The sequence below is a fragment of the Myodes glareolus genome, chromosome 13 (genome assembly GCF_982192425.1).
Source record: "Myodes glareolus chromosome 13, mMyoGla1.1, whole genome shotgun sequence".
Classification (NCBI taxonomy): domain Eukaryota; kingdom Metazoa; phylum Chordata; class Mammalia; order Rodentia; family Cricetidae; genus Myodes; species Myodes glareolus.
In genome coordinates, this window is record NC_142038.1 from 55,598,647 (window position 1) to 55,612,426 (window position 13,780).

General features: G+C 43.3%; 1 protein-coding gene across 3 annotated transcripts in view; it reads right to left on the reverse strand.

The window, feature by feature from the left end:
* Nucleotides 1–10,131: 10,131 nt before the first annotated feature.
* Nucleotides 10,132–13,780, reverse strand: part of Sap130 (Sin3A associated protein 130) — a 71,903-nt gene continuing 68,254 nt past the window's right edge. For all 3 annotated transcript variants that reach the window (XM_048442573.3, XM_048442574.3, XM_048442572.3), the window contains exons 19-21: nt 13,398–13,501; nt 11,508–11,621; nt 10,132–10,982 (exon numbers count right to left, since the gene is read on the reverse strand). In XM_048442573.3, the coding sequence (XP_048298530.1) occupies nt 10,824–10,982; nt 11,508–11,621; nt 13,398–13,501 (377 nt within the window). In that variant the 3' untranslated portion in view covers nt 10,132–10,823. The remainder of the gene's footprint in view (nt 10,983–11,507; nt 11,622–13,397; nt 13,502–13,780) is intronic.

A 13,780-nucleotide genomic window follows, 5' to 3' on the forward strand; every position in this document is an offset into this window, starting at 1 on the left:
CCAGAATTTCCTTTTAGTCTTAATCTGATCTACAAGCCTCTATCTTTGACGGGGTTGAGGGGTGTTTCTTCATTGCTTTTGAGACAGAGGCTGTCTATGTATCTCAGCCTATGTTGGCTGGGAACTTGTTGTGTAGATCAGGTTAACCTTAAAGCCATATCCTTCTGCCTCTTAATGCTGAGATTATAGTCATATGCCACATGCTGTCTTTTTGATTTTGCTCTTTTGGTTTTGGGAATTTTTTGAGATAGTATCACTATAAAGTTCAGGTTGGTCTCTTAACAACTGTCTTCTGAATTAAAGGGATGTGCCACCATATTAGACTTTTTGCCTTTTAACAGAATTTAATCTAGTGAATACAATTATTGACAGAAAATTCTATACCGGCCATTAAGTTGTTCTCTGTATCTTTGATTTTTAAATTACTTTTCTAGTTCATTTGTTGTTTTAATGTGTGTTTGAGGCCTGAAGAGGGTATTGGGTATCCTCTTCTATTTCTCTGTCTTATTTCTTTGAGGCAGGGTCTCTCCCTGAATCTGGGGTTTTACTTTTTCTTTGATTTATTTAGTATGTGTACCTTGTTTGTTTTGATGCCTTCAAAGTTCAGAAAAAGCATTAGACCCCTGGAACTGGAGTGACAGATGACTGTGAGCCATGCTGTGGTGCTGGGAACTGACACCACGTCCTCTACAGGAGAAGCAAGTACTCTTAACTCCAACGCCATTCTCCAGCCCTGGAGAGTATGTTTTTCAGCTAGGCTGGCAGCCAGCCAGTCACAGCAATTTTCCTGTTTCCACGTTCTCCACTATCTCCTAGTGCTTAGGTTATCAGGGTAAGCACAAAACCCGTGCCCGGCTCATCATTTGGATGCTGGGATCCAAACTTAAGACCCCCATTGCTTTGCAGAAAGTGCTGACTCACTACGTCATCTGCTCAGCCACCTCAATGGTATTTATTCTATGATTCCTCTTTTTCTGTATTTTTTGGGGTTTAATATTTTGATTACTTTTCTTTTTTCGAGACAGGGTTTCTCTGTGTATCTTTGGCTGTCCTGGCACTCACTCTGTAGACGAGGCTGGTCTCAAACTCAGGGGTCTTCCTGATATATGTATACACACACACACACACACACACACACACACACACACACACACACACTGTTGAGAAAGGCTGGCCTCAAACTCACTGTGAAGCCAAAGATGAGCTTAAATTTATTTTAAAGATGTATGTTGTATGTGTGCGTGTGTGTGTGTGTGTGTGTGTGTGTGTGTGTGCCTGCCCGAGTCTGTGTATTTGTGCATTATTGTCAGCAGTTTTGTCTGAGAAAAAACACATTCTGTATCTAGGAGCACTTTGATCCTTGTCACACTAAAGAGAGAAGAAAATGGTCTGTATAACAGACATTTCCAGCTCAAGAAGATGGAATATGTTTTAAGATGTAAAATCTTGTAATCATACTCCTGTATATTTCTTATTCAGACTTCCTTGTCGGTGTTCTCGCTGGTTAAGCACGAAGCAGAAATTTGTATTTCTTGTAAACATAATTTAATGGTTGTAGAGTATCTGTGCATGCAAATGCTAATAAAAGCACAGCACAGGAGGTGTTCCCGTAGAATATTGGATCCCCAATCTCCCTGCTGAAAATTCATGTTCCAGACAACGAGTCTTGTTGCGTGAACTGAGCTCTGCATTGCTGCCATCTGCAGTGCAACTCAAGGCTTTGTGCATGCTAGGCAAGCACTACCAACTGAGCTATATGTGCAGCCCCTTTCAGCTTCTGAGACAGTGTCTTCTGCAGACCAAGCTGACTTTGAACTTGCTATGTCATCAAGGATGATTTGAACTTCTGATCCTTCTATGATGGCTCATCTGAAAAGGAAAGTAACATTGTTGGAGGAGGGGGTGCTTGTTCTTCCCGTCCGGCTAGCTTAGAACTGAAATAATCACACAGAAAGTGTATTCATTAAATCACTGCTTGGCCCCTTAGCTCTAGCTTCTTATAGGCTAACTCTTACATCTTAATTTAACCCATTTCTATTAATCTGTGTATCACCACGAGGTCGTGGCCTTACCAGCAAAGTTTTAGCACATCTATCTCTGGTGGTAGATCATGGCACCTTCCTGACTCTGCCCTTCTTTTTCCCAGCATTCAGTCCAGTTTTCCCTACCTACCTAATTTCTGCCCTGCTATAGGTCCAAAGCAGTTTCTTTATTCATTAATGGTAATCACAGCACATAGAAGGAACTCACTCATCACCTTCCCTTTTCTGTTTAAATAAAAGAAAGGCTTTATCTTCAACATAGTAAAATTACATATACAAAACAGGTATCAAACAATTACAGTTACAATATTTATATCTACTTTATCTTTTATCATAACTAAGGAAAACTATAATTTCTTCAACTCCATCAAAGATTCCAGAAGGATATAATATTACCTAAAACAGAAAGTGCATTGTAAGCAACTTATAAAACTCTAGAATTGATAGAGACAGCTCGCTGCCTGGACAGTCACCCAAAGTTCTTCTGTATTGTTTGAGCATCCATCTTCAGCCTAAGGTCCATAGTATCCAGCAGACTTTTCCATGAAGCAAGAAATTTCAAAGACAGTTCCACCTCTATTTGCAGTTTTCAGTTACTTTCTTCTGTGTCCTACAGAATATCTTGCAAGACTCTTTCATAAAGCAGGAACTCCAAAGGAACATCTTACCTTTAAGCAAGTTCAACAGTCATTTCTCTGTGGGTCCTGCATGTCCAGTTTATGCAACAGTCCAGGCAAGAGCAGTTTCTTGACCAAATGGCTAACCAACTCCATAAGGTGCCTCTTCAATGCCCATCTTCCTCTTGAAGTAGCTTGGTGCTGCCAGGAGCAGATGTGTCTCATTGTCAAGAAAAGTCCTAAGTTCTTTTCTTTTTTTTTAATATTTTAATTTAACCTAATTTAATTTTTTTTGTTTTTGGTTTTTCAAGACAGGGTTTCTCTGTGTTGCTTTGGAGCCTGTCCTGGAACTAGCTCTTGTAGACCAGGTTGGCCTCAAACTCAAGAGATCCGCCTGCCTCTGCCTCCCGAGTGCTGGGATTAAAGACGTGCGCCACCACCACCTGGATAAATTCCTAAAACACTTTAAATGCCATATTCTGAAGGTCTCTGAAAGATTTGAAGAATACCTATCCATCTGAAATACATTTCTGTACATCTAGAAAATCTAACTAACATGACTACAAGCTTGACTATTATAGATGATTATCTATTAACCTATGTCCTGCGCTCGGCCTCGCCTGCAAGAACCACGCGGGACACAGGATCCTTCTGTAGAAATGGCTTTAATCCTCTTGGGAGCTAGAGCATAAGCCACATGGCAGAGACCCCGATATGATGGAACCCATCCCTTATATAGGAAACAGACCCTGCTTTGGACGTGTCACTCTTGGATTGGTCAACTGCTCCCAGTCCCAGGTGATACCTTGGGAGTAGTGGAAAGTTACCAACACGTGTGAGCTTTCTAGCTCACCTGGCGGTGCAGCGCCATCTATGGTGGAGAGTGTGGTTGCGGCCTTTTACAAACCTATATTTAATTATACATTACATTTTTAAATGAACTACACAAATACAATACCTTATTCAAGATCAGAATACATATAACAAAATTAACCTTAAATTTGTATCAATAAGCCAAGATCCACACCAATGCAAATTATTCATATCTATATCATATCCCCCTTTATTTTTTTTCGAGACAGGGTTTCTCTGTAGCTTTGGAGCTTGTCCTGGAACTAGCTCTTGTAGACCAGGCTGGCCTCGAACTCACAGAGATCCGCCTGTCTCTGCCTCCCATCATATTCCCCTTTAAATGTAAACATTTATAGACAATATTTGGGAATATGGGCGTAGTTCTGTCCAAACTTCTTCCTGCTGTTTATTGTGTGAAGTAATTTTCTGAGGGATGTATTTTTGAGGGGTGTTCAAGGCCACCTTTCATGACGTCTTGGTCCATCAAGCTATATTGGTCTGGAATCAATCCACAGGTTCTCATATTCTGTGGAAACAAAAGAAAAACCTCTTTTCCAAAGCACACCTGTTGCTGAGTCTGATGACCTGACTGTGATCCCTGGACTCCCATGGTGGAAGGAGCTTACTGACTCCTGAGAACTCTCTGACTTCCACATGCGTATACCCAAGGACATGTACATACTCATGAACTGCCTTATTTAGGGTTAGTGTCATAAAACACCATGACTAAAAGCAACTTGGGGAGGACAGGGTTTGCTTACACACACACACACACACACACACACACACACACACAGAGAGAGAGAGAGAGAGAGAGAGAGAGAGAGAGAGAGAGAGAGAGAGAGAGATATTACTACCCAGTTTGATAGCTTGAGTTTGGATTCTCAATGGGGACAGAAGGGAACTGGAGGTGAGAAACGGATGATACCAAATTTTGTTATATACACATATGAAATTCTCAAGAAAAATGCCTAAAAACTTGAACCTTATACAATGGGTGTCCTCAGCTTTTTTTATGAGCAAAGAAACTGAAGACATCATCTATATTATAGGGGACAGTTGCCTGCTCTCTTGTAGTCCAGCGGGGTGTACACGCCTTTAATCCCGACACTTGGGAGGCAGAGTCAGGCAGCCCTCTGAGTTCGAGGCCAGCCTGGTGGGTGTTATGGAGGCCAGAGGTTAGGTTATCCTCAGTCTCTTCTTCATCTTGTTTCTGAGATAGGCTCTTTCTGAACCTGCAGCTCAACACTGCAGGTCTAGACCATATCCCTTTTTTCCTTTTTTGAGATGGTTTTACTCTGGAGCCCAGGCTGGCCTTGACTTCAGGCAATTCTGTGCCTGGCTTTACTCTGCTAAGCCATTGGCCAAAACAGCTTTATTCATTAACCAATAAAAGCAATACATATACAGAAGGCCATCCCACATCATGGACTCAGGCTGCAATGTAGAGCGAGAAAGATACATGGTGCTGAAGAAGACTGGTGGCGTATAGTCATCACTCCAATACACTCATAAACAAGTGGGAGTTAGTCACAGCCTGTGGAAACCTTTACAAAGGGAAAGCTCACTTGTGCTTATATTCCCAGCCCTTGTAGGCTGAGGCAAGAGGATTGGCTGTGAGTTCAAAGCCAGCCTGGACTGAAGAAAACCAGAAAACCTGTCTCAGAAAACCAGTAAACAAGCTGCTCTGTAGCCCTTGAAAAACAACCATCTAGCCTGTTGTGGACTGCATCTCTAACACTAGTACTTGAGTGGTCTCTAAGGCAAGACTCAGGCATTGAAGACCTTAGCTGCATAATGAGTCTGATGTCAACCTGGGCTACACGAGATCCTGTCTACTAACCCTCCATCATTAAAATGAAACCAAAACCTCAAAACAGAAGTAAGGGTCTACAGCCAACATGGTAATCAGTGGCAATGACTGGACGCTTTTCTGTTTCTGTCAGACTCAAGGCAACAATGCCCACTTCTGTGGTCTCTATTCAGCTGAGAATTCTAATGAAAGCAAAGAAATGCAAATGGGAGAAGAAAGTGTAGATGCAGATGACATGACCTGGAACACAGACAAACTGAATTCCACACTATTAGGGAGAATAAACATGGTTCAAATCTCAGATGAAAATTAATACACAAAGATACACTGTGTAATACTTTAGTCATAGTATCACTAGGTAGACATAGACAGGGTTTCTGTGTAGCCCTGTTTCTCCTGAAACTCACTCTACACCACGCTGGCCTTGAACTCAAGAGATCCAGCTGTCTGCCTCTGTCTCCTGAGTACTGGGGTTAAAAGTATGTAACACAGTCCCAGCAAAATTGTATACTCTTTTCATTATTATTAATTCCTTTTTTAAAAATTTTGATATTGTAGTTTAATCATACTCCATACACCCCTGCCTGCTCTCCTTCAAATCCATGTTTTCATTGTTATTATGCATATACATTTTTTTGGGGGGGTATTTCAAGACAGTGTTTCTCTGTGTAGCCCTAGCTGTCCTGGAACTCACTTTGTAGATCAGACTAGCCTCGAACTCACAGAGAAATGCCTGCCTCTGCCTCCTGAGTGCTGGGATTAAAGGTGTGCACCACCACTACCTGGCTTCTTCACCCTAACTCTTTATGTCCCTGTATCCTTTATAATAGTCCTACTACACTTTCATCTTCTGTCTCTATGTACCTATATTTTTGAGATAATGTTTGAGTAAAACTGCAGAATAATCGCTGTTTTATGTCTGTCTCACTTAGTATAGTGAGAATGTCCCTGGAGGTCAGAGGCATTTACATCCCATGGACCTGAAATTACAGGAAATTGTGAGCCAACCAATGTGGGCCGGCTCTAGGATCAAACCTGGGTACTCTGCAAGAAATCTACACACACTTCCCCCCGACAACATATTTTTATTATTTGGGAATTTTGTACAGTGCATCCTGATCACACCCACTTCCCATTTTTCCCAGGTCCACCCTTGTGCCAGCATCCCCCACAACAACAAAAACAACCCAAATCCAATTTGTGTTGCCCATATATTAGCTGTAACATGGTCAAACTTCCAGTGGCTGGACCCTTAATGAAAGCTGAGTCCTCCCCAAGACATCAGAGCCATTAATGGTGAAGAGCGACACTTGTATCTTTATCACAGTTTTGTTTTTAAGGACTCTCTCCAGTGGCTTCCTGTTTCTTCTTTAGGGTGTGTGTTGGGGGGAGAGGTTGTTACAGAAGCCTTCAATGTCTCTCATTCTCAGGAGTCTGCAGTCATTGATACCACTGCAAACGCAGCTTTCCTGCTGCAGCAGCCAGCAGCCAGATCCCGGACTTTCACATCAAAGGGCTTTCCAACAGGTCCAAGCATGGCAAGGATGGTGCTGACAGGTTCTGCCCTTTTCTACCCTTTCCTCTCCTTTGCTAAGAACCCTTAGATTACATTCCTACAGCTAGCCCCCAAGTTCCATCCCCTTATTTGGCTACTGACAAAACACCAAGGCAAAACAATCAAAATTCATTATTTGGCTAACATGCCCAATCAGGATTTATCAACTCACCTTAACAGACTTCGGCTTTTCTCCTTAGCAATTCACTCCTGAAAAAAAAAAAACAAAAAACAAAACAAAAAACAAAAAACCTGTTTGCTGCTTACTATCTGCCTCTGCTTGTCCAAAGGCAGTCTTGACCCCCTAGGATAATAAAGCTTCTTTGTGTGGAGAATTGGGTGTCTAGGTCTATCCTGTACCAACTGGGGTTGGGGGGCATCCTGTTTTATACACATGGCTTCAGGCAGCAGCATGGTTTATGCGTAGACTTCATTACGGCTTCCGGGGTCAGCTCAGACCAGAAATCAAGCCAGTCTCCAGTGGCAGCATGGACCTCAGACATTGACATGGCTTCTGGTGGCAGCAGAGACCATGGGCATCCACAGGGCCTGTGGCAGCAGCACAAATCATGGACATCAGTATGACTTCAGGCAGCAGCGCCCACCAGGGAGGTCTTTCGAGGAGACTTAGTCCTCACTTCAGATACCTTGTTCAGACTCGGCATGGCCGGGGCAGGACCTGCAGAGGTGTAGGCTGTTGTACACAAGTGGCTGCAGCAGGGTGGCAGTGGTGATGGGCGGCAGCACTAGCCTAGCGCCGGTGTTGACAGGGCAGGGTAGGGCAGGGGCGGCTGATCCGTAATGGCCCGAGGACTAGAGTTACTCAACATGCACCTTCGTCACAGCCTCGTGCTTCCGTACCTGCCATCGCCAAGTCACTAGCTCCACTTCTCTCTGCCATGGGTGCCCCTCCGCTCTACCATCTTTTCAAGGCATCTTCCCCTAAGACTTGCCTTCTCTTAGTTGTTACCCTGCAGGCTCTCCAGCCTGTCTTCCCTTCTCTTGAAGGCTCTTTCGGCCTCTTAGACTCCTTATCCAAGAACCATGAAGTGCTGGCAGCTGCCACCATCTTGAATTCACCAAAGAACACTACATACTTTTAACCACTGAACCATCTCTGCAGTTCAAGAGCTTTACTCCTTTTTTTATACCTGAGTGATATTCCTGCCTGTATCGATTTTCCTGTTTGTATATATTCACTGTACATAGCACAAGGTTTCAAGGAAATTTTCTTACAGCTAGGATAGAATTTCTAGTTTATAAGGCAAATATATACATATTTAGCTTAGGAAACATTTGGTTTCCTTACATAAAGACTACATTAGTGTAACTATATATATTTTTCAAGACAGAGTTTCTCTGCATAGCCCTGTATAACCCTGGCTGTTGTGGAACTCACTGATTTGCCTGCTTTTGCCTCCCCAGTGCTGGGATTAAGATGTGCATAACCTCATCTAGCATAAATATAAATTGTTGTTGTTTCTTTTTTTTTAAAGATTTATTTATTGTGTATACAGTATTCTGTCTGCACGAATGCCTGTAGGCCAGAACAGGGCACCATATCTCATTATATGATGGTTGTCAGCCACCATGTGGTTGCTGGGAATTGAACTCGGGACCTCTGGAAGAACAGACAGTGCTCTTAACTTCTGAGCCATCTCTCCAGTCCCCTGTTGGTTGTTTTTCAAAGTGTTTTGTTACACAGTATAGGACATCCTCAAATTGCTTCTGCCTTGATTCTTGGGGGTTGGTATTTCAGACATGCACTGCCATACACAGCAGAATCATTTATTTATTTATATTTATTCATTTCATTTTTAGTTTTTCGCATGCCATGTCATGTAGCGTATGCTGCCCTCAAACTTACTGTCATGGAGGGTGACCTAGAACTCCTACCCCTTCTGCTTCATTTCCCAAATGCTGGAATTACAAGTGTGAGCTATCACAACTGGCATTAAGTTGCTTTCTGATTATTTGTTTTTAATAGTAAACAACTCTGACTACCCAAGTGTGAATTGAACATGAACGACACCAATGGACATGCCAAATTGCATGGAGAAAACCCCACGAGGTCTCTACTGTAGGCAACTGAGTAAAAAGTTGAGAATGGGAGGAGGGGTTCTTCCCAGGTGATAGCACACAAGTGCTCATCCAGTGCCCAACCGTCAGCCCTGAAAACGAACATACAAGTAGTATTACATGAACTTGACAAGTTATATTTAGGGATATATGTATATATATATATATATATATACACACACTCACACACACACACACACATGCACACACACATAGGCATAGTGGTGCACACCTTTAATCCCAGAACTCAGAAGGCAAAGGCAGGCAGATCCCTGAGTTGAAGCCATTTTGGTTGGCAGAGCAAGTTCCAGGACAGGCAGAACTACAGAAATACTGTTTTGAACAACAACAACAAAAAATAAAGTAAAATAGAGAAAGAAACAGGAAGATACCTGAAGTGACACTGTACATACATGGACAAATATATGAACACACACAAGTGAGCCTGCCACCCTCCCTAAATAAACAAATAAATACACATATTAAAGAAATCAAGACTGGTTATCATACCACACATATTAGACATGCCTCCACAATCTTATTAAAAAACATATATATATATGGGGGCTGGAGAGATGGCTCAGCGGTTAAGAGCATTGCCTGTTCTTCCAAAGGTCCTGAGTTCAATTCCCAGCAACCACATGGTGGCTCATAATCATCTGTAATGAGGTCTGGTGCCCTCTTCTGGTTTGCAGACAGAATATTGTATACATAATAAGTAAATAAATATTTTAAATATATATATATACACACACACACATACCAGGAGGTTTTATTGCCAGCACTGTCACCTCAACAGTCCTTGTTTTGACCAAGTTATATTAAGCTTATTTTATTATTATTATTTTTCTTTTGGAGACAGGATTTTCTCTGTGTAGGGCTGGCTGTCCAGGAAGTCATTCTGTAGACCAGGCTGTCCTCTAATGGAGATCCACCTGCCTCTGCCTCCCAAGTCCTGGGATTAAAGGTGTGCTACATCACTGCCTGGCTTACATCAGGCTTATTTTAAGACAAACAAGAGTCAAGGGACTCTTAAAAACACCATCAGATTATTGGGGTAAGTGAGGAACAAAACTTTAGCGCAGCAGACAGAACACTGTAAGCGCAGCACGGTGAACACCAAGAGAAACCTGAGAGAACGAACACCTTGTAGAAAGAGGCAAACCGCTCATCTACAAAAACCTCTTCTATCCTTTATTAACATTCGGAGAGCGCGGTACAGGTGATTAACAGCGTCACACCAGGAGGGAAGTACAGACAACCAAAGATGTGCTCCAGAGCAGGATCCCAGAGCAGTTCAGTGCTGTCTGCTCTCAACCTCCACAGGAACCCAGCTCTGACACAGGCAGAACAGACAATGTAACAACATCACTTGGAAATGGTTCTTCTGAAAACAATGATAACTGATCACTTCGTATGAGATGTGGCAGCTCTCTGGGTGCGGGGGCACCGGACGGTCAAAGAGAAGAACGGACTGGAGTGACAAGAGGTTTTATGTTTAGTCTAGAGATAACACATTGTCCAAGTGGATGCCCTCAGTCCAGGCTCAGTTCAGGCCCTGCAGGAATCCACCAGATAAATACAGTCTATGACAGGAAGGCTGCACACTCAGCTGGTCATCTGTGTCACTGAGCATCAGGAGTTGCTGAAGACAGAGGTGTAACAGGCATGAACCTGGAGGAAGGAGGACTCACCGTGTCAGTCCAGCTCTGACCCTTCTGCGCAACCAGACGTGCTTCCTCAAGTAAATGAAGAACACTGTCCTGCACTTCAATGCTCCATTGTGAAAGCAGCTAAAGCCCTCTCCCCTCCCCCCGAATCATCATTCTTCATAAATTCTGTTTCCAAGTCCGATTCTTCTGGGTCTACGCCTTTTCCTTCCGCTTCAATTTTGACACTTTCTTGACAGTCCCGTTCTTGTTGAGGAGCTTCAGGACCCGATCTTTGTGATCCAAAACCTTAAGCATAGAGTCTCTGGCCTCACTGATTTGGTCCATCACTAGTTTACACCTCTGCATGTTTCCCTGGAACAGAAGGCACAGCGTCACCTGGCTGTCATGGGGATGAATGGCTTTTAGAGGACTGTTCACTGGGCAGAGGCATTCTACAGATAACAAGGTTGACTATACTATCCCTTGGAATTCTTGGGCCCCAATTAGAATCTGTAAGACCTTATGGCTAAAGATACTGCAAGACTTGGTAGAAGGACAAAGGGAAATCAAGGTGGAAGTGGATTTTCTTCTTGCTGGCTAGCCCTTATTGTGTTGGGAGAATTGTTATCAATAGTTAATTACTTAAGTCTTACTCATCTTGTGAACCCTGTGTGCAATACATATATAAACTAAAAAGTGGCTAAGCATCTCCTGACAATACACACTGAAGTAAATAAGTTTGTATAAAAAACACTTGTAGTGGGGAAAGGTATATGGGAGGATATGGAGAAAGGAAAGAGAAAACAGAAACATTGCAATTAAAATACAATCTAAATAAATAAATGAAGGGGAAAAAAAGATGCTTTTGTGACCAAGTGGGTTGAGAACTCATCAAACCTGTATTAGCTCATTTATTCGATGGAGATCATCATCGGTTGCTGCTTTTTTCTTTGGGATAATCCCTTCCTGCAGGTTGGTAAGCCTTTCATAAACGTCATGTTCTAGATTTGTCTGCAACACACAAGAGGGAGCATGCTGTCACTGCAGAACCCGTCTGTCACTCCCCATTCTGTGAACTGCTGCAAGTGCATGGATGGTAAAGACCTTGCTAGCACAGACCAACGAACAATGGAGGAATTACCTAATAAATACGTTGTTGCTACAGTTGGACATAGTTTCAGAGTCCATCTTCAAAGATAACTTTGAAATACTACACCAAATCCATAATTTCCCAAAAAATAAGTATCATTTTCACAGAAATATGATTTTATATTAATTTAACCCCAGCAACAGTACAATGGTGCCCCCCCCCAATTTATTTAACTTTATTTCGTGTGCATTGGTGTGAAGGTGTCAGATTCCCTGGGACTGGAGCTACAGACAGTTGTGAGCTGCCATGTGAGTGCTGGGAATTGAACTCAGATCCTCTGGAAGAGGAGCCAGTGCTCTTAACCTCTGAGCCACCTCTCCAGCCCCCAATGGTTTTTGTTGCTGTTGTTTCATGTACCTCAGGCCGACCTCAAACCTACCATGTAGCCAAGCATGACTCAGAACTTTTGATCACACTGAACTACAGATATGTGCCATTACATCCAGTTTCTGTAGTGTTGGGCATCAAATTCAAGCCTTCGTGTATGCTAGCTAGGGAAGCTCTCTCTTCACCCTTTTCATCCCCCTCCCCCCTGAAATAGGGTTTCTCTGTGTAACAGGCCTAGCTGTCCTGGAACTAACTCTGTAGACCAGGCTGGCTTCTAACTCAAGAGATTCGCCTGCCTCTGTCTCCCAAGTGCTGGGACTGAAGGCACGTGACAACCACTGCCCAGCCTCATCATTTAGGTAAGGCCTTGCTCAGTAGCTCAGGCTGGTCTCTATCACAAAATCCCTGCTACTTCAGCCTCACAAATACTAGCACTCCTAATATTACTTCATTTTGATATCCAGTAGATAATGGTCTTGAGATCACTGTTACTGTAAATATAGGAACACTTTGGGAGGATGCTCTGAGATTTTTGTCCCAGGTTTCTAGGAGTGGTGGGTCACACGAGATCTGCACTGACAGATGGCAGAGGGTGCAGTTCATGTTCATGGATATATTTATTCATGAGTCAGAAGCAGGCACAGTGCATCATACAGGCCACTATGGGCTGCTCTCAGGAACATAACAAATGAACAGGCACTGTAGGAGGCAGGCTCTGCAGAGAAGACTCCTGTCTGTTCTCTAAAGTAGGATGGCACAGGTCTGCGTCCTACTAGGAGACGGTAGATTACTGAAGCCTGTTACTTGGTGGAAGCAAACTGTGTGTGGCCCATGGTGAAGGGGCTGCTTGGCTATAGAACCTTCTTGAAGAAGTAGAGTGGTCAGGAGAAAAGGCTCATGGGAAGACGACTTAGTTCCCCTCTTTCTCTGTGTCCTGCCAGGACGTGACACTCAACCCTAACTTCAGGTTCCACTCCAGCACTTTCGTGTGTTTCGGATCAAGGTAATTACAACTAAAATGCAGGCCTGGACAGACGGCTCAGTGAAGAAAGACACTGCTCCCAAGCATCGACCCGAGTTTGATCTCCTAGGACTCCCAAAAGCTGTCCTCTCACTCGCCTCCATCAAATAATCATAATTACCAGGCAACAGATACACTTGCTTTAACTGTGGGACCACAGGCCTGTGTGCTGTTCTCACACCACTTTAGGCAGCTCTGGGGATCACACCCAGATCCAAGGCACACTGGGCCAGCTACCCACTGGGCCACCTCTTTGGCTTGACACAACAGCTGAGAGAACTGCACCTACCAGTTGCAGCAACTGGGCAGCACAGAGGTGGACTTTCCAGCCTTGGGCACGGCAAGACACTCCCTTCTGATTAGCTATTTCTTGTAGCATAGCTTTCTTCTCCTCTGAAACCACACACAGATTCAATTAAATATTGCATTTGTTATAAAGCAAAATCATTTGGGTTCAAGCAGGTTTAGTGTTTATATTTTATCAAAATGTCTTTCTTCAAACATCTTTATGCATTTACACTGGGGGTGGGGAATAGGGGTCAACAATATGAATAAAACTTTCTGTATTTTATTTCTGAGACAGGGTTTCACCATGTGGCTCTGTATGACGTCACACCCACAGAGATCCACCATCACACCAGCTCCTTTTCTGTATTTTCATTGGTTCCACAG